Below are 21,578 nucleotides of genomic sequence, written 5' to 3' on the forward strand. Positions count from 1 at the left end.
TTAGAAACTTGATCTATTATTCCAAATGAACAAAGAGCTCTAAAATCCACTTAAAGTCTGAGAAAGAGTGTGGAGGCTGTGGCGTTTGGAGGTGGGTTTTATGTATAGCTGGGAAAACCTCTTTGGTGACTCAGTAATCAGGTTTCCTTACTTTAGATTTAGAAGTGCATATCTGGGGGGAAATATAGAAAGCTGTAGGAAGCCTACCCCAACTCCATACCCAAATCCACACATGCTTGCTATTCATGACCTCCTGTGCTCGTTCTGCAGAGCCACCCTGGTGAGTGTGTGGGTGTGTCTGACCGCCCATCCTCCCACACAGGTAGGGAGGCTGACTTAGATCGCACAATGCATCAGAGTGATATTCATCGTGGACCACCACTCCCTGCCCAGATCTTGGGTTCAGTTCTCTTCTTTCATTAATTGAAGAGTAATAAGCTGCCATTTGGGTTACTAATACAGCTTTCAAACTTTCAGAACACCGCAGCTATGTAAAACTGCTTTTGCATGTAGACATGCCAGGAAGTACAGAGCAGAGCCACTTTTGCAACCTCTTGGGTTGGGTCTTTAGTGGGGAGATAGGGTCTAATCCCGTCGTTGGTATTCTTTTCTTCTTCTTCTTCTTCTTTTTTTTTTTTTGAGATGGAGTCTGAGTCTGTCGCCCAGGGTGGAGTAATGTGGCGGAGTCTCGGCTCACTGCAACCTCTGCCTCCCAGACTCAAGCAATTATCCCTCCTCAGCCTCCTGAGTAGCTGGGATTATAGGAATGCGCCACCATATCTGGCTAATGTTTGCATTTTTAGTAGACACAGGGTTTTACCATGTTGATCAGGCTGGTCTCGAACTCCTGTCCTCAAATGATCTGCCCACCTTGGCCTCCCAAAGTGCTGGGATTACAGGCGTGAGCCACTGTGCCCAGCTGGTATTCTTGACAAATGTAACTTGGGCTCCGCAGGATGGTTCCTTTTATCCAGTGCATCTGCTGTGCTCGGAAAAAGGTGGCTGGGGCTTATTTTGCAAATAGAAGGAACAAGAAAACAAAAGGTAAAGTCAGAAGGGAAAAGGGAAGACATTACAGATTTTATCATCAAGCAGGAGATTTTTTCCAGGCTCTAAGATGAGGTTAAGCTTCTTCACAAGAGAATCAACAACTGTCCTTTTTTTTTTTGGCAGGGGGGAGGGTCTCGACAGAAAAAATGAATATACCGTCATAAGCTGAAAATTAGTTTTCAATATTGTCATTTAACTAGATGGGCAGCTCTGGGATAGGGGAAGGGACTTCAGGGAAATACTTTTGATTCAAATAGTTAAATTTTGGGATGGGAGAGAATTGAACCTTGAATTAAGTGTCAAGGTGCTAAAAAGACAGAAACTGATCACTATGAAAAAATTTTTTGATATATTCTCTTAGTCACTGCTATAGCAGCCAATTTAGAGGGAATTTGCCCTGCTGGGTAGCTGGTAGTTTGAGGCAGCCATTATTGGCCTGACACATAAACTTTGTGCGTTTCATAAAGGATAGTGAAAACTGTTGGAACTTCTCAATATTGATTAATGCAGAAAACCTTTCTCTTAATATTCTTATTCTCCCCCACTGTCTTCTCAGAAGGACCTCAGGATTTAGTCCCACAAATATAATTTCCTTTCCCCTAAGCGCCTGTTGACTCCCTCTTGCTGGGTCTAGCTTTGTGCTTCCTCTCCTGGGTGGCTGCAGGCCCATGCTTTCGTAGCTATGGTCTTCAAAGGCTGAACAAACAGGGTGTGAATGTGAATCTAAAAGCATCAACTCTGTTGATTAAAGCACATTACAAAAATGCCAAAGGCCCGCCTCTGTTTTGACAAATAAATAAAATTTTAGCTTCACATATGCAAACTGTATGAAAAAATCATGCCGTGACTGTCAGGTAATGCCAAGCAGGCAATCTGGTGCTGTGGAAGTGGCAGCTTGAATGCATGCCTTCCTGGTTCTCAGCTGCCCTGTCCTCCCACCATGAAATGGCAGCTTAACATTGGGGTTGGGGAGAGGAAGAGAACTATTTAGCAAGTTATTTTCCTATTGCATTTGGATTTTGTCTAGTATATAACTTTTTTTTTTTTTTTTTTTTTTGAGACAGAGTTTCTTGTCACCCAGGCTGGAGTGCAATGGCGAGATCTCGGCTCATTGCAGCCTCCGCCTCCCAGGTTCAAGCGATTCTCATGCCTCAGCCTCCCGAGTAGCTGGGATTACAGGCATGTGCCACCATGCCTGGTTAATTTCGTACTTTTAGTAGAGACGGGGTTTCACCATGTCAGCCAGGCTGGTCTCGAACTCGTGACCTCAGGTGATCCGCGTGCCTTGGCCTTCCAAAATGCTGGGATTGTGAGCCACTGCACCCAGCCGTATATAACATTTTAAATCTCAGCTATGAAGTGTTTTCACATCCATATTCTCAACTAATTTTTATAATCAATTTGAGATACATTGTCAGTTTCATTTTACAAATGGAAAAAAAGGAAGCTGAGGCAAAGGTCAGGCAATGAAACCAAAGCATCACAGCCAGTAGATCAAGCTGTAGGATGGGATCCACGTCTTCGTTTCTGTAGTTCTACTGTGTTGCAGCACGCTGTCAAGAGGATGCAGTCCTGGTCGGATCTTTAACAGGAATGATGATGGTGGTGCTGGAATTGTTGACCCTTTTTCCCCCCTGCTCCTATGTAACATCTTCTTGGTTTTTGTTCCTTTCCCTCCCCTTCTGTTTCTTTCAGCTTGGATTGCTTAGCACCACCACAGCTCAGCCAGAACAGAAGGCCTCGAATCTCATTGGCACATACCGCCATGTTGACCGTGCCACCGGCCAGGTGCTAACCTGTGACAAGTGTCCAGCAGGAACCTATGTCTCTGAGCATTGTACCAACACAAGCCTGCGCGTCTGCAGCAGTTGCCCTGTGGGGACCTTTACCAGGCATGAGAATGGCATAGAGAAATGCCATGACTGTAGTCAGCCATGCCCATGGCCAATGATTGAGAAATTACCTTGTGCTGCCTTGACTGACCGAGAATGCACTTGCCCACCTGGCATGTTCCAGTCTAACGCAACCTGTGCCCCCCATACGGTGTGTCCTGTGGGTTGGGGTGTGCGGAAGAAAGGGACAGAGACTGAGGATGTGCGGTGTAAGCAGTGTGCTCGGGGTACCTTCTCAGATGTGCCTTCTAGTGTGATGAAATGCAAAGCATACACAGACTGTCTGAGTCAGAACCTGGTGGTGATCAAGCCGGGGACCAAGGAGGCAGACAACGTCTGTGGCACACTTCCGTCCTTCTCCAGCTCCACTTCACCTTCCCCTGGCACAGCCATCTTTTCACGCCCAGAGCACATGGATTCCCATGAAGTCCCTTCCTCCACTTATGTTCCCAAAGGTAACTTAACCTCATGAATTATTTATTTGAGGAAGGCTTTGAGCCCAGTGGCGGTACCAAGAGTGGGCTTATACCAAAGATGTTTTCTCCACTTTGTTATTCCAAAGTCACCCCTTGGAGAAGAGGCCTTCAAATGGTGGCTAATTAAATCTGGCTTCTTTGGACTTAGTAGAAACATGTAGACTCAGAAGTTTTCTATTAGGGGAGATCAAATATCTAAAAACTAGGTCACATTAAGCTATAAAATATGGACCAAGAGAAACAAGGACAGCGTGTGACCTTATGTAAGTCACTTAACCTCTTCAGGCCTCGGTTTCAAACTTGTCAAACAAATGAATGATTTAGATGTTTCAGGTTCCTTCCAGATTAAAAGTTTTCCAACATGGAGTCAGTCCCAGGCAGACACAGGCAGGAGCACAGAAAGAGGGAGAAAGGGAGAAAATACCATTACATCTGGGAGCGAGGGACGAATTTTGAATCCAGGTGGGGCAAAGAATGGGTAGGAAAGTTAGAAGCATCAGGAAATAGGCAAATTTGTATCAGATTGAAGGTAACTAGCACTCATGTCTGGAAAATAATAACTTTAGTTTTTCCCAATGATTTTAACTTTACTCCTTGTATCAATTATTCAAGTTTTCCATCAGAACCTCCAGCAGAATATAAAATTTATGCTTTATTTTCAAATCCTTTTTGATTGAATGTAATTTTCATGAGATGATGACCCACTTGAGTTGTTCCTCCTAGTGTCCTCTCATGCATGATTACATTTAGCCTTCATGATAACCCTGTGGAGAAAGCCATCTTACAAATGCCAATTGAAATGAAGAAACAGCCTCCAAGAGTTCAGATGGCCACTCCAGCTTTTCTTAGGCTAAGTCCTGTCTCTTGGGACTCAAGATTCCCATCTCTCATACTTCTTAATGAAGATTACTTGTGGAGACTTCTCTGAGAGAAGTCCGCTGAGCTGCCAGCCCAAATTTTGTTTAATCTCTTGTTAACAGATGCTCTTAATCACTGACCTGTCCCACCAAGTCTTTCACTAGTCAAATTTGCATTTGATTTCTTTTCTTTATCTTAGTCATAGTCTCAGTTTTACCACTGCATCATAAAATAATCAAAAGGTGGGAGAAGGAGGATGGACAAAAGAATTAAATTTGAACTGGTTCTCTGAAAACTGAAAATAAGAATTGATTAGATCTCTGCACATGTATGTGCCTGCTCAGTATATGAAGTACAGGAGAAGCTGCTGTCAAGCTCAGCTGTTGGATCCTTAAGGATGCCCTTGGTTTTGGTGTAAGAAAGTGAGTTTAGTGGTTCAGTTCCATTTTTGCCTTCCACATAGGGTCTTTATGAAAATGTGCAACATAATTTATTCTTAAGCCCCAAAGGTCATCTCATCTTTGATTATCTGGCCTAGCTTGGAGATGACCTGGGAAAGGAGGGAATGTATAGATCCCCAAATATGGAAAAGCTCTTCCCCCCTCCTTACTCTTTTTTCTAGGCATGAACTCAACAGAATCCAACTCTTCTGCCTCTGTTAGACCAAAGGTACTGAGTAGCATCCAGGAAGGGACAGTCCCTGACAACACAAGCTCAGCAAGGGGGAAGGAAGACGTGAACAAGACCCTCCCAAACCTTCAGGTAGTCAACCACCAGCAAGGCCCCCACCACAGACACATCCTGAAGCTGCTGCCGTCCATGGAGGCCACTGGGGGCGAGAAGTCCAGCACGCCCATCAAGGGCCCCAAGAGGGGACATCCTAGACAGAACCTACACAAGCATTTTGACATCAATGAGCATTTGCCCTGGATGATTGTGCTTTTCCTGCTGCTGGTGCTTGTGGTGATTGTGGTGTGCAGTATCCGGAAAAGCTCGAGGACTCTGAAAAAGGGGCCCCGGCAGGATCCCAGTGCCATTGTGGAAAAGGCAGGGCTGAAGAAATCCATGACTCCAACCCAGAACCGGGAGAAATGGATCTACTACTGCAATGGCCATGGTGAGCCTTCTCTCTTTTCTCCTTGCTCACAGATCTCTCTGCTGCTTTTTCCCTGGTCCCTGTTTTCTGAAGGAATGGGAATGCATAGTTTGTGGAATCTCTTTCGTAGACCAAACACTACTTGATCCAGTCGTGTTATAGAAAAAGAGATTGACTGTCTTATTAGAAGTAATACATTCAGAGAGAGTAATCTGTCTTCCTCCTTTTCCCCTGGTGCCTTTAAAACAGAACAATGTTGCAGAATCAGAGACCTGGGTGACCCCTAGGGACTTTGTTTGACCTTGTCATTTAACAAATGAGGAATTTGAGTTCAGAGAGGTTTGGCAACATTGATCCAAACAAGAGGCTAGTTGTTTTTGAGGACAGATAGGACGAGACTCCTGACTGTTGGAGCACTTGCTTTTTCTATACGATTAGGCTGTGAAGCAAGTAAAGGGGACAAAACCCAACTTGTCATAAGTTTGCCTTCTTCAGTCAGAACCTTGCTTTTAGATTCCTAACAATTTCCTCACATATATATTTTCCCCACTTAACTTTTTAGGATCCCATGTCTGTCAGGAGGGTAGGATGGTCTTTTGGATTGTAGACCCCAGAAACCTAATAGGTCGGTCATCATCTGAGGCTCAGTGTTACTTTCCTGGTAGTCAGCATGTGTTGCATATGGGCTGGAATATTTTGGCCTTTCCTCTTTTGAGGGCAAAAAAAAATAGCTTACAGAACTTGTCTCAGAGCTCAGTTTGATCTGAAGACTGTAGTTTTCAGACTGTGCAGTTAACTTCCCTTTCTTTAAATCCTAAATGAAACTTCAGCCCAGTTTTGATAACCCCATTCAGGTGTGTCCTCTCCCCTCAAAGAGAAAGGGGTGTATCTACTTTTCTAAACAGCAGTTTGGCTTTTTGTAGTCTTACAAATATTGATACCATTTGGCATGGCAATTCCATTCTTGTGACTCTATCATAAAGGTATAATCAGAAATATTGAAACAAAGTTATAAGCACAAAGATCTTAAACTTTTAAACTAACATCATGTCTCACAGAAATTGAAAACAACAAAAGGACAGTTTTAGGGAAATAACTAAGTAAATTATGGTGTATTCATAGAATGGAATATTATGTTGACATTCAAGATTTTATGAAGTTTTTGATTTTAGCCAGGAAAGTTTTTATACTAGGTTAAAGGAAAAAAACAAACACCAAACCACATACTTTATAGAATATAATCCCAACTCTCATAAAACTTGAGAATAAGACTGAATGGAAATATGCTAAAGTGACATTTCTTTTTCCCCCGTGTGGTGGGATTTATGCATGGTTTTCTTTTTTCTTTATTAGTTTTCTGTACTTTCCCCAAGTTGTCTGTACTAAGTACATGCTACTTCTATAATGAAAAATTTAGGAAAAGTTAAAGTCTTGCAACTCATTTTGCTTCCCCTTGTTGATTTGTGTAAATTAAGTTTGTCCAACCCCTGACCCAGGACAGCTTTAAGTTTTAGCTTTGAATGTGGCCTGACACAGATTCATAAACTTTCTGAAAACATTATGAGGGTTTTTTTGTTTGTTTTTTGTTTTTTGACAGAATTTAGCTCTTGTTGCCCAGGCTGGAGTGCAATGGCACGATCTCGGCTCACTGCAACCTCCGCCTCCCAGGTTCAAGCAATTCTTCTGTCTCAGCCTCCCGAGTAGCTGGGATGACAGGCATGTGCTACCATGCCCAGCTAATTTTGTATTTTTAGTAGAGATGGGGTTTCTGCGTGTTGGTCAGGCTGGTCTCGAATTCCCAACCTCAGGTGATCTGCCTGCCTCGGCCTCCCAAAGTGCTGGGATTACAGGCATGAGCCACCTCCCCCAGCATTTTTTTTAAAAGCTTATCAGTTATTGTTGGTGTATTTTATGTGGCCCAAGACTATTCTTCTTCCAGTGTGGCTCAGGGAAGCCAAAAGATTGGACACCTATGATGTAAATGGTCAAAAGTCAAGTGAAAGTCGGACAGAGGCAAACATCCTAGTTGGGTCTTAGCAGTCTAATCCTGCATAAACTTGAATAAGACAACTATTTACTGGAAGCCTGTCTGGGGAAAGCTTCAATTGCCCCCTTCTTTTTAATTAAAAAAAAAAAATCTTATTTGTACATATTTCCAAACTTTTGAAAAGTTGCAACAACAGTACAAAGAATACCTATATACCTGTGCCAACGTTTACCTATTATTAACATGTTGCTCTTTTGCTTTATCATTTGCTCTCTCTACATAAAAAATACACCTATAGGGCCAGGTGCGGTGGCTCATGCCTGTAATCCCAGCACTTTGGGAGGCTGAGGCACACAGATCACCTGAGGTCAGGAGTTTGAGACTAGCCTGGCCAGCATGCCGAAACTCCGTATCTACTAAAAATACAATGATTAGCCAGGTGTGGTGGCACATGCCTATAGTACCAGCTCTTCAGGAGGCTGGGGCAGAAGAATTACTTAAACCTTGGAGGCAGAGGTTGCAGTGAGCCAAGATCATGCCATACACTCCAGCTGGGCCACAGAGTGAGACTTCATCTCAAAAAAAAAAAAAAACAAAAAAAAACACACACATAGATTTTATATTATAAAATACGCATTATAGAATAGCTTATTATACATTATATAACATGTAATATATAATACATAATTATGTACATATATACACATACATACATGGAAAAAATATTTTTTCTTAATTATTTTATGGCCTTTTATCCCCTGATACTTTAGCATGTATTTCCTGACAATAAGACTATTCTCTGCAGAAAACATACTACAGTTTTCAACCTTAATAAATTTAGCAGGGTTACAATCCTTTGCCTTTCATTTGCCAATATTGTATGTTGACGCAATAAGGCCCTTGGTAGATAATATACTTTTTTTCTCTAGCGTAGGATCCAGTCTAGGATCAGAATTGCATTAAACTGCCCTGTAAGTGGCTAGTCAGGATATTTGTTCTGTTGCAGATTTACCCAATTAGTAGAAAACAATGTGAACATCCTGGTAGATAATTAAATATCTGGAACTGTCCTCTCATTATTCACTTTATTACAAAAGCAACTCCGTTCCTTTAGTAGTTGCTTTTATAGATTAGATTATGATCAGCTACATTTTAAAACTCTCTTTTGCAGTCTGGTTTTTAAAATTCTTGAGAACACAGCAAGTGGTAGAGTAAAAACTGGTCCAGCAGCAGAAAGCAATTTAATATAATAATCTTAGATGTTCTTATGACCATAGTAACCTTATAAACTACTATGCCTGTGTCCTTAAAACAATATCCTACTTTGTAAAAATAATGGAAGTGCCAAATCAAACAAAGCCCGATCCTACCCTTCTGTGAAAGCAGTACCTCAGCAATGTGCTTTTCAAACTAAATTACAGTAGTTTCATTGAGGCATAACTGTCTCTTCCAATAGTTTAGGCTTGTTCCTCAGATTTTTGCATTGGGATATTTATATTTAAGATGCTTTTCTAAGGAAAGTCTTTTCTTTCCAAATTGCTAGTCTCAAACATGCAACCGGGTAAAATCCTATTACAAAGAGAGGTTCTGTTTAGTAAAGCCATTGCAGGTGCTCAGAGTGGCTTCTAGAAACAGGGCTTTGTTGGTCTGATTGCACTGAGTTCTGGCCAGCAGATAATCCTGTATAATAAGATCTTTTCCTGGTCCTTGTCTATTTCACACTGAATTGTTCATGAGGATAAGGTGGGAAGGAAATGGCTTAGCCTTGGGTTGTTTTCTATCAGAGGTCTTACTTATCCCTGCCTACCCTCAGTAGAACAAGTCATGCTCCTGGATGCCATATAGATCCTCCGAACTCTGAAGCTAGGCCATTGGTTTCCGTCTTTCTTGCGAACAGAAACCTCTTTTATTATTCAGCTCTACTCATCCATCTTCATCTACCATGGACTTACAGTTTTTAAAGGTGAAAAACTTTAAAAGCTACAATCGTACTTTCATGGAGTCCTAGTATTGGAAACATAAGATGAGGCCTCACATGGCTAGGAGATGGAAGAATGAGGGTGCTGTGGTATTTTGTACGCTTTCTTCCTTTCTGAAGTCAGAGCAATTTTATGTTTGGTAGATGTTGGTATGTGTTTGGGGACTGGACTGTGGTTTCATGTAGTATATCTACTTCAGCAACAGGAATTGGAAGTACTTCAGAATGTTTATATACAAAATTATAGTTAAGAGGTTGAAGTGTCAGCAAGATAAGAATGTTGTTGGCCGGGCGCGGTGGCTCAAGCCTGTAATCCCAGCACTTTGGGAGGCCGAGGCGGGTGGATCACGAGGTCAGGAGATCGAGACCATCCTGGCTAACATGGTGAAACCCTGTCTCTACTAAAAATACAAAAAACTAGCCGGGCGCGGTGGCGGGCGCCTGTAGTCCCAGCTACTCGGAGGCTGAGGCGGGAGAATGGCGTGAACCCGGGAGGCGGAGCTTGCAGTGAGCCGAGATCGCGCCACTGCACTCCAGCCTGGGTGACAGAGTGAGACTCCGTCTCAAAAAAAAAAAAAAAAAGAATATTGTTAATACTCAATTTGTCATGCTTTTATCATTTTTAAAAGATGTATTTCTTTATGTTGTATAACCTCAACATAATGGGGTAAGTGGCGGGGGAGTGTCCAAAAAGTTCAATTTAATTAAAAATTAAGGATATATGTGGATTCACATTAACCACTAGGTTACATGGAAAACATGTTTTATTTGATCTGTTTTGTCACAAAAGAACAAAAGTAAAGATAGTAGAACTTAATCCCTATACAATTGGCCATACATGGCACTAAGAAAAGTCACCAATGAGCTGAAAACACTTTGTTCATTTCCTTATAGCTATGGAGGCTACAAAAGTGTATTCCAGTCCCAACTGAAAAACAGTGTAGCTGAGAACAGAACCCAATTGCTGTTCGCTCATTGCTGTTTTTAATTTGTGCCGTTACTATTTCCCTTTTCCTTCTTTCTTCCTCTCCTTCCTCCCTTCCCTCCCCATTCTTCCTCCCTCTTTAACCATTTGAAAAAAGTAGGAAGTCTTGTTCTCAGCAACGAGTTGGCCTAGAAATTTAGAGGGGAAGTTTGACAAGCAGGTGAGGAGTAAGAATTGCCCTGAAAGTACTTATGGACAAAGAAGCTCTGCAAAGTGACTAAAGGAACAAAACATCGGCAGTTTCTGGCTTGGATCATATTTCCTTTTTCCTTCAGACTGTGAAGAAAAGTGAGGGAAAAAAGGTGGGAGACAAAGGAATCGGATATAGTTTAAACCTGCTCAGTTTCTGATTAGCACATTCTTCAGTGCTCTGCCTTGAGGAGACACTGCAGTAAGCATTTGTTAGAGACAGTGATCCCTCTCCACGTAGTTACATGAGGCACATGCCGTAGATAGGCAGCATCTCCTTTAAATCAGCTGCAACAGGGATTATGAAATCAGTCGGGGCAGGCACTGTTTCTCAAGCAGATTGTTTTGTACCCACTACAGCAAAAGGGCAAAGGTCTTATCCTGTAGAACTGGATTCTAAGATGCAATTTCTTCATTCCTTTAGCTCTCGCCATCTGTCACTGTTTAACTCTTTGTGGCTATGTGGTTTGTCTCCCCACATAGCTTCTAAGTTCTTAGAGAGAAGACATTGGGTCTTACTGTGTGTTTCCCTATGCCTGGAATAGGGCTCGAGGAGGGGTGGTCCAGAGCTAAGCTGGCACATATGGTAACCACTAGCGTCATGAGCTATTTAATTTAAAACTAAAATTAACTAAAGTTAAAAATTCAGCTCCTCAGTTGCACCAGCCACATCTTAAGTACTCAGTAGCCAGACATAGCTTGTGGTTACCATATTGGATAGGACAGATAGAGAACACTGCCATCATCATATAAAGTTCTCTTGGATAGCACTGGTGTACAGCACCCATAAATTAACTAATCTACATATACTTTTTAAGACCGTATTGTTTTAAAGACATTGCATTGGTTTTTTTCTTGTTGACTTATACTGATGTTGGTGTTAGGGATTTAAACAAGAGACCTTCAGGTGGGTTCTTTATACTAAATTGCCATAGATGATAAGAATTATTTTTCAGAGCTAAAGGAGACTTCTATAACAGCACTGCTTTAATATACGCAAAAACTGACTAGGAAAAGATTGCTGACATCCCTTATCTGATTTGCTTATTTCAAAGTGAAACACATCAGCCAATGAACACTGGAGAGCAGGGTGATGCCAGGAGAGAGAACCCTGCTAATTCAAAGGCCAAGGCAGCTTTGTAAATGCTTGGGTGCTTATGTTTAACTAGTGTGGAAATGGATTGACCTTCAGTGACTTTAGACTTGGATGTAAATATATGCTGTCCAAAACAATATTTTCCCTAAGCTATCTATACCACGGGTCAGCAAGTTACGAAGTATTTTAAGAGAATCTAGGAGATTTTTAGGATTACAGGTTGCAACTACTCCACTCTGTTTGAAAGTCAGTAGTATGAAGTGGCCAGAGACACCATGTAAATGATGGGTGTGGCTGTGTTCCAGCAAAGCTTTATTTGCAAGAACAGGTGGTTTGTCCTGCAGGCTGTCGTGTACCAGCATCTGGTCTACACCATAGACTGGTCATCTTTTAGCAGCTTCTTTTTCACCTTCTGCTGGCTTGCACAGCTTGGATAAACAGTCTGATTCTTGGAGACTTTCTCGAATTTCAACAGTTCGAGCTCAGTTTTTCCTCTAGCAGTAACTGTTTCTAAGTCTGCTGAAGGGTTAAGTAACAAAGGAGAACCATCAGCTATGAGTGGGAGCAAGGAAAAGGTGGCAGCTGTCCTTGTATTTTCCTTTAAAAATTGTTCTATGCTTCCTCCATCTCCTAACAGATGTCAGCTTTCGCCGGGAGAGCTCCATCTTATGTATGGGTCCACCTCACAGGTGTACATGCCATGTACCTGCTACAATTCATCTCTTTGCCAAACTGGAGCCATAGAGAAGAGAGGAGGGGGTCTGGGAAAGCTGAGGTTCAGATCTATTCTGCTACTAAAAGACTGGATGATCTCAGGCAAGGCACTTCCTCTCTTTTCATCTCGTCTTTCTTTGCAAAATCAGGAGACTTGAACCCATCACAGAAGGGCCACCAGATTTTGATCAGTGTGACAGTTTATTTGTGCCTTACCTGAGTGTGCCTACTGTCTTGCTGGTTTCTATCAGGAAAAACATTGGCCTGAGGGGTCCTGCAATGTGCTGTAGGGTGGAGAACACTGCGCTGCTAGTCAGAGGGAAGAGACCACGCTCAATGCCAACCTGAAGCCACAGAAGGATTGTGTGCTCACTGCAACATGAAAGCACTTTCCCCCAGGTTTATGAGAGTGTGAGGGCAGGTTAGTGAAAATTTCTATTTAAATTAGGTCACAAGGTCCTCCTTTGGAGGAGAAGAGGTGCTCTGATTTTTATAATTTTCAGCTTTTCTGCTCTCGTTTCTCCCCATCTTTGTGGTTTTATCTACCTTTTGCCTTTGATGTTGGTGACCAACAGATGGGGTTTTGGTGCAAATGACCTTTTGTTGGTATTCATTTCTGTTTGTTAGTTTTCCTTCTAACAGTCAGGTCCCTCAGCTGCAGGTCTGTTGGAGTTTGCTGGAGGTTCCCTCCAGACCCTGTTTGCCTGGGTATCACCAGCGGAAGTTGCAGAACAGCAAATATTGCAGAACAGCAAATATTGCTGCCTGATCCTTCTGCTGGAAGCTTCGGCCCAGAGGGGCATCTGCCTTTATGAGGTGTCTGTTGGCCTCTGCTCAGAGGTGTCTCCCAATTAGGCTACATGGGGATCAGGGACCCACTTGAGGAGGTAGTCTGTCCCTTCTCAGAGCTCAAACACCATGCTAGGAGAACCACTTCTCTCTTCAGAGCTGTCAGACAGGGACGTTTAAGTCTGTAGAAGTTGTCTGTGGCCTTTTGTTCAGCTATGCCCTGCCCACAGAGGTGGAGTCTAGAGGAAGCAGGCTTTTTGAGCTGTGGTGGGGTCTGCCCAGTTCGAGCTTACTGGCTGCTTTGTTTACCTACTCAAGCCTCAGCAATGGCAGATGTCCCTCCCCCAGCCAGGCTGCCACCTCGCAGTTCGATCTTAGATTGCTGCAGTAGCAGTGAGCAAAGCTCTGTGGGTGTGGCACCCGCTGAGCCAGGCACGGGAGAGAATCTCGTCTGCCGGTTGCTAAGACCTTGGGAAAAGTGCAGTATTTGGGCAGAAGTGTCCTGTTTTTCCCGGTTGTCTGTCAGGGCCTTCTATTGGTTAGGAAAGGGAAATCCCCTGACCCCTTGTGCTTCCCAGGCGAGGCAACGCCCCGCCCTGCTTCAGCTTGCCCTCCATGGGCTGCACCCACTGTCCAACCAGTCCCTGTGAGATGAACCAGGTACCTCAGTTGGAAATGTAGAGATCACCCATCTTCTGCATCGATCATGCTGGGAACCGCAGACCGGAGCTGTTCCTATTCGGCCATCTTGATCCTACTTCCGAATGTGAGATATTTTTGTAGTAATTGAAATTGAGCAGTTATTATAGAACTAGTAATGTCTTGAGTCTTTCATTCCCTTCAAGTGTGTAACCAAAAATTATAATATTCTAGCATGCAGCCTGATTGTAAAGGAATGGAAAAGTCCTATCCAAAGGTTTCATCCATCTCTGAATATTTATGATGAGGGACACTTTGGTTTCATATGAGCCAAGGAGCCCCAGCCATAAACAGAACTCCTGAGAACAACCTTGCATTGGTCACAAGGTGGGTCACGAGGTATTTACATACCTAGTAAATGCTTTACTTGCTTTGGAAAAGTTGCTCAATTCTTGTATGGGCTGGTAAGAGGTCAACAGGTCATATCCACCTGTAGAGAGTAGCCAGCTTCTGGGATACACATGTCCTGGAAGTAAAACCCTTCCAGTCTCTTAAGTATTAATAAATAGGTGCAGGTTTTGGCTATACTGGAAATCCTTCTTAACTTTAGTATTTCTGATCATGGCTTATTAGTGTGAACATGACTCTCCCCAGTAAAAACTTCCTTAAATTACATGTTTACCACAGATCAGTGAATCTTTGTAATTTGTTGGGACTACGTGCTTAAATGTTACAAGATAACATAAAAGTGATTCTTGCAAATGGAGAAAACTGTCACTCATATATGGGTGGAGGCCGGGGTTATAGAAATAATTTATTTCACTTCTAGAAAGGCAATGTCCACGTCTGGTTTCACATGCAGGTTACAGGCTAAGTGCTCTGCTGGGAAGAAGGTGGCTTTCCAGGGGCCCAGGTAGACCTCTTGCCCACAGGGTATATTTTTAGCTATGACAACCAAATTTCTTCCTGGAAAAATGAGAGATATTAAATTAGAGAGGAATTATTCGCTGTCTTAGATGATATTTCTCCCTCTTTGTTCTGCTTTTTGGTGTATTATCTCTTGGTTGAGAGTTATTGTTATCTATAGGTTGCATTATTTGCCTAAATAGAAGCTAAATGTCTGCCCAATTCTGAATTAGTTGGAATTTGGCTAAAGCAGGGAAATACATTATATGAAGTAAACATGCTATCCTACTCTGAAATGATGGAGGGAAGTTTGGGATAAGTTTGTAACCAGGTTCACTCTTAAGGGATCTCAGGGGAAAGGAAAAACTAGAAAATAATCTTTAAAAAGACTTGTTATTCGACTGCTTAACTTGTGATGTTTTTATTTAATTATATATATGTGAACACCATGTTCAAGGCACTGTTCCAGGACTAGGGCCTACTAGGCTTTAGTAACATAGTGCTTGTTTTCATTTTATTTTTTGGAAAATTTACAAGTTGGAGAGCAATGAAGATCATGGGGAATGTGTGTGTGTGTGTGTGTGTGTGTGTCTGTGTGTGTGTTTGTATGTAAGTCAGGGTTAGAAGAGATTCACTTAGTCCATTCCTCTCATTATACTGAGGATGAAGCTGAGGCACAGGAAGGAAGGGTGACTTGCCCGAAGTCACATGGCCAGTAGGGTTAGAGGGAAGCCAAGGCCTGGCTCTCTAATTCCCGAGACAGTGCTCTTTATATTTGACATGTTGCTTTCCTGGTCAAAGGACTGCAGGGTTCTTCTGCTCAGTGCAGAGGACATTCTGGTTTGTAAACAATTACTCAAGTTTCTTGAATGAGAAAACACACAGGCGATGCAAAAACCTAGAAGATAAATGAGGATACTGGAGACTGAGGTTAGGGAAGCAAAGGAATGAAGGAACATAGCCCTTTGGCCCTTATCAGGGGCATAGGGTAGATGAGGAGGCAGGGATGGAAGGCGTGTCTCAGAGCTTGACCTGCTATCTCCCCCTGGATAACCTGGGTGACACTGGTAATGGTCCCCAGATGATAATCAAGCCAGAAGGGGAAGTGGTATGTGTCTACCTTTGATGAGCATCTTTTACCTGGATGATTTCAGGCTGCGGGAGGTGAAAGAACTGGTGGCTGTGAGATAAATTAGGTGATCTTGGCTCCAGGTGAAAGCAACTTAAAGGAATTCTTAAACTCTTTCAACATGCATGAAACCTTCCCACCTTTCTCTTGAAGAGACAAAGGTATTCTTCTTCATGTCTCCTTTCCTTGAACCCTCTTAGAGACTTGAGCACCTTTCTGGCTGCTTTTGACATTCTCTGACTTTAACTCAGTTTTACTTGAAAATATTCTCGTCCAGGATAAATCTATAAGAAAGTTCCTCTAGGAGAGCCTTATTATTGGTGAGGGAAGGGAGAGAATAATACTTCCTGTTTGCTGAATGCTTATGATGTGCCAGGCACTGTTCTGTGGGATTTATATATATTTTCTTGTTGAATTCTCAGAATAATCTTATGATGTCAGGATCATGCCAATTTTACACGAGGAGCAGTGGCACAGGAAGATAAAGTAAGTTGACTAAGGCCACACCACGAGTCAGTGGTGAGCCGGGACTGGCTCTCAGGCATATGGTTTTGGATCCGGAGCTGGGAACTAGTGCATACACTGCATCTCACTCTTACCCTTCCATCCTTTGGTGAAGGAGGAGTGGAGGTGTGGACAGACGCTTGAAACCTAGACCATCACAAATACACTGTTGCAACATATTTCTCCTCAATTTCTACTTGTTTCCCTTTCTAGGACCCCATGATGAGGAGTGGGGGTTGATGGAGAGACATATTCAAGAGATTTATATTCAAAGAAGCAACCAAGATTCAGAAAGATGGGGTTGATAATTGTTTACTTCACCCTGGGAGGCAGCATAGTGCAGTGAAAGGTGAGGGCTCATGCGTCAGATATACTTGGGTTTTGAATATCAGTCCTGTCTATGCCATGGTACCAAGCCTGTGTCTCACCTGTAATGTGGGCGTGACTCCTATCTCATGGGATGTCTATGCAGATTGATTGATATAATATGTAACATTGATAAAATTGCCAGGTTGGTTGCCCCTTTTTCTTCCCCACAAGGTCAGGGAGATGAGCCATACTGAAGCATTCATGGAGAGCTGAGGTCAGGCGGAGGGACATTATATCTGATTTTCAACCCAAGTAGAAATCTGTCTAGGGTCAAAATTTATAATGAGTCACATAGGCCAGAAGTGGTTGCAGAGGCAACAACTGCACTAGGAACTTTGACTATAAAATGCCTTAAAGATTGACCAGTACAAGAAGAGTGGAAAAGAAAATCAGAGTGTGAGGCCAAGTATGGTGACTCATGCCTATAATCTCAGCACTTTAGGAGGCTGGGGCCTGATCACTTGAGGTCAGGAGTTCGAGAACAGCCTGGCCAACGTGGTGAAACCCCATCTCTACTAAAAAATACAAAAATTAGCTGGGCGTGATGGTGTGTGCCTCTAGTCTCAGCTACTCAGGAGGCTGAGGCAGGAGAACCACTGGAACTTGGGAGGCAGAGGTTACAGTGAGCCGAGATCTCACTACTGCACTCCAGCCTGGGTGACAGAATGAGACTTCATCTCAACAAAAAAAAGAAAAAAAAGAAAAAAGAAAATCAGACTGTGGCATGGGTAGTCTGACTAACAATATTAGAGGCTGGAAGGAAGGAAATTTACTCACACGGGTCTGCTTTTGCAGGATGGGTGGCACCTGCTAAGTTGATGGGTGCAGCCTTGGGAGGCGAAAGAAGGGAATATTCTGTGTACCAGTGAAAAAGCAAACCTGCTCATTGGGAGATGTGTGGAGTGGGGCAGCATTGGCTCGGGAGGGAAGCTGTGCAGAGAGAAGGACCCCGTGGGCCTGATTTTGCTCACCTTAATGATAAAGGTCTTGGATTCAAATATTTGTAGTGTCTCTTTTCATCTTAAAATCCTTCTCTTCGGAGATGCAGAAACTGAAACTTGCAGTTGGAAACAACCTACAACCAACCCCTTCTGTATTTTAGGATTGAAATTCAAATACTAAGTTAAAGTACAGACCAGCTGGCTTGGTGGTCGAACCTCTTATTAGCATAACTTTGATGTCTCAATTTGAATGTAAAGACTGTTCTTTGGGGAAATAACGCTGCTTAACAACCAAGACATAATTTGCTTAGCGTTCTTATTTATATATTGAATTAAGTTATATTTTAGGACTTGAGTTTCTGGTGATAACATTTCTTATTTCTTCCATTCTATCCCTTATCCACAGTGTACTACTCAAGCAAAGCAAATCATAACATCCCTCTTTCCCTAGCAAACCAGCAAAAATGGTTTACTCAATAACAGCCCAGTTCAGAGTTCTAAGTTCCTATGAATCCCAACCACAGGCTTAGAAAAAAATGTTTCCTTCCTTCCCCAAGTGTGATTCCTCTTTTAGGATTGGTCAAATGTGGGAGAATTTGTCTTTATTGGGGGTTGTGAACAAAACCCATCTCCCAGACTCAAAACCCTGCAGACTTCTCCCTCTTTCTAGGGTAAGTAGTAAGGGCCAGTCCAATAGTGGGAGTACATTTGCAACGCAGTGCAGTTGTAGGAGTCGAATTACATATTTCTTATACAAAGATTTCCTAGAGGTTTCAGTGGTTAGGTGACAGAAGTTGATCAACTGTAAACTGTGCTGTGGATATATTTGAACAATATTAATAAACTCTTCAATCAAGTATCAGGAATAGCTTAAGAAAACTTTCATCTGAATCATTAAAACCATCATATGCAGTGTTTGGAAATGAACAAATCAAGTGTGTTAGAGATGATATGTTAGCACTTTGCCACTTTGGTTTTGCTTAAAATGAAGTTATGGGGTGTTTGTTACTACCAGCATAGGCAAGATCAGGAGGTGATTTGGAATGCAAAGATGACATAAAATGTGATTACTGTGATATACATTTTTAACCTTTATAGGAAAGGCTCCTTCTGCTACATTGTTTTCACATTCTACTTTTCTTTAACAAAGATTGATATGCTTCCTGAGTGCCATGTCCTGTTCTAAGTTTTTATAAATATCAACTCCATTTTCATAACCCTATAAGGAAGGCCACTACTATTCCTATTTTACAGATGGGGAAACTGAGGTTTGAAGAGTAACTTCCCCAAGGTCACATAGCTAGGAAGTAGCAGTGCCAGGTTTTAAAGTCAGGCACTGATCTGACGCTAGACACTGTCCCTTAATGATCAGAATCTGGATTTTCCCATAAATTACTTGGTGCTAGAAAGGTCTAACCTTTTGTGGTTGATTTAAAAAACAAAACAAAACAAAAAAAACCAAAACTGCTCAATCAAGAAAAAAATTATTTACCTTAGCAAAGCCCAGCTTGTTCTGAAATAAAACGCCTACAAAATTGTCATCAGCAGTAAATTTTCCTCTGTAGAAATCACTCAGATTTCCTACTTGTTCAGAAATTACTTGAAATAGAAAATTTCTAAAGCCAGACACCCAATGGCTGAAGGCTCTACAAGGCTGTTTTAAGAAATAGAGGCTGTTTCAAGTCAGAGGTAATGGAGTCCTTCTAATCTGAACTCACTTCTGTTGAACTTGATGTTTTTCTCAGCACCAGACAGCAGTGGCAACAGCAGCAGCAGTTGCTGCAACCAAAGCAGCTTTCCCTCCTTTGCCAGGTAGACTTTTTGACTAAAAATTCCAGACAGTCATCCTGTCTGTCAGCCCGAATTTCCTATGGGAAGTAGGCTTGAAATAAACAGCAGGAAGCCAGGCTGAAAGGAGCAGGTTATTCCCTTTAAGAGGCTGCTGTGTCCTAGTGTTCCAGCTCCGGGCTGATGGCCGCAGTCATTTTCCAGCGGCGGGGTTGGACTGTTCTCACCCCCACCCCCATCCCACTGCCTTTTCCACCTCTGAGTCCAGGAACGCCATTTCCAGTAGACAGCACCTTTCTCTTTAACCTCTTAGGGTGTTTGAGGATTATAAAGCACACAAAACTGTTGGCAGGAAAAAAGCCTCTCATGGTTGTAGCCTAAAAAGCATTATCTTATGCACAAGGTGGCCAGAGGCATGGCCTTTGACTTTGGAAGTCAGAGACTGTTATTCTCCTCAGACCCGCCCTCTAGTGACTTTGTTCTCTAGCCTTTAGGGTGAAGCTATTAATTAATTAATTTATTATTTTTTGAGACAGAGTCTTGCTCTGTTGCCCAGGCTGGAGTGCAGTGGCGTGATCTCGGCTCACTGCAACCTCTGCCTCCCAGGTTCAAGTGATTCTTCTGCCTCAGCCTCCTGAGTATCTGGGACCACCATGCCCAGCTAATTTTTGTATTTTTAGTAGAGACAGGGTTTTGCCATGTTAGCCAGACTGGTCTCAAACTCCTGATCTCTTGGTCTCCCAAAGTGCTGGGATTACAGGTGTGAACCACTGTGCCCGACCTAAGGTATTTATTTTTAAAATGTATATGTCACTCTCTGTTTTAACTAACAGCTTTTAAATTTAAGCTGTTTCGGATATTGAAAAGCAAATCAGCATTTCCCCCACATAGGACTCAAATACAAATAGAAAAAATACATCTAAAAATGTATGTCCTTGAGTCAACCTGGTCAGGTATTACATAAGCAGATTTTGCAGAAGAGGAGGAATTTCTGGAATTCTGCTGATGTTCTTCACGAGTAATTGGTGGCTAACATTGCAATGTATGTATAGAATTTGACATATTAGGCTTATTGATGATGTGTCAAATTTTAACGAATAGGTGAATTCAAATGTATAAGTAAAAAAAACCTCTTACTATATTTCACCAAATCTGAGACACAGTTAACTGTGAGACATACCACTCTTTTATACACCACTAAGGAGAAAAAGGAAACACTACAAACAAACTATGAAAAGGCATTGATTAAAATATACATTCAGGTGTCTTAGAATTAGTAAATATGGCGATCTTTCAGCTGCAGTCTCACCTTTTTTCCATAGAGTCTGACAACATGATTCTAACGCCACTTTTCAGTTCTCAGTTTTCCTCTGCTTGGCCTATTGGGCAGCAGTTGACACTCTTACCTCCCTTTTCCTTGAAACACCTTCTTCCCTTTGCCTCCAAAACACCACGTTGTCCTGGTTTTCCTCCTCCATCTTGGGCTTTTTCTTCTCTGTCTCCATGGCGGGTTCCTCCTCATTTTCCTGACCTCTAAACAGTGGAGAGCTCCAGAACTCAGTGCTTGCACCTCTTTTCAATGTACACACTCTCTCCCTTGGTGACCCACAACGTTAAATACCATCTATCTGCTGGTAATTCCCAAGTGCGTATTCCAGCCTGGATCTTTTACCTGAACTCACTATAGAAATATGCTCCTGCCTGCTTGACAGACCCGGATGTTTAACAGGCACCTCCTGCTTAAGATGTCTAACACCAAATTCCAAATCATACCTCCACATCAATTGCCCATCACAGAAAGTGGTCCCCTGCCTTCCACTTGCTCAGGCCGAAACCTTAGCATCCTTGATTCCTTTATTACATTCTTGCCCCATATTTGACTCATTAGCCAATCCTGTCTGTCAGCTCTACCTTCAAAATACATGCAGAAGTCCACCATCTCCCATCACCTCCACGGACACCACTTTGGCCTAGACCATTATTACCTCTGCTGGATTACTGCTGTGGCCTCTAACTGGTTGCTCCATTTTTATCTGTGCCCCCTTCAGTGTATTCTTGACCTAACACCTGGAATGATATCATTTAAATGTAAAGTCAGACTGTGTCATTTCTCTCCCCAAGGTCTCCAGTGACTTTCTGTTGAATGCAGAGTAGCAACTTAAAGGCCAGATGTGATTTGCACTCTCCCAACT

At 42.5% G+C, this 21,578-nt stretch overlaps 1 protein-coding gene and 1 long non-coding RNA gene across 2 annotated transcripts in view; both read left to right on the top strand.

Moving 5' to 3' along the window:
* TNFRSF21 (TNF receptor superfamily member 21) overlaps positions 1-21,578 on the top strand; it is a 73,652-nt gene that overhangs the window by 19,643 nt on the left and 32,431 nt on the right. The window contains exons 2-3 of the mRNA XM_005552789.5: positions 2,746-3,397; positions 4,899-5,393. Coding sequence (XP_005552846.2) covers positions 2,746-3,397; positions 4,899-5,393 — 1,147 coding nt within the window. The remainder of the gene's footprint in view (positions 1-2,745; positions 3,398-4,898; positions 5,394-21,578) is intronic.
* LOC141410106 (uncharacterized) lies at positions 13,689-16,637 on the top strand. Its single transcript, XR_012433741.1, has 4 exons — positions 13,689-13,876; positions 13,984-14,136; positions 16,207-16,270; positions 16,502-16,637. It is a non-coding gene; the product is annotated as an uncharacterized lncRNA (long non-coding RNA).

Source organism: Macaca fascicularis, chromosome 4 (assembly GCF_037993035.2).
Source record: "Macaca fascicularis isolate 582-1 chromosome 4, T2T-MFA8v1.1".
NCBI lineage: Eukaryota > Metazoa > Chordata > Mammalia > Primates > Cercopithecidae > Macaca > Macaca fascicularis.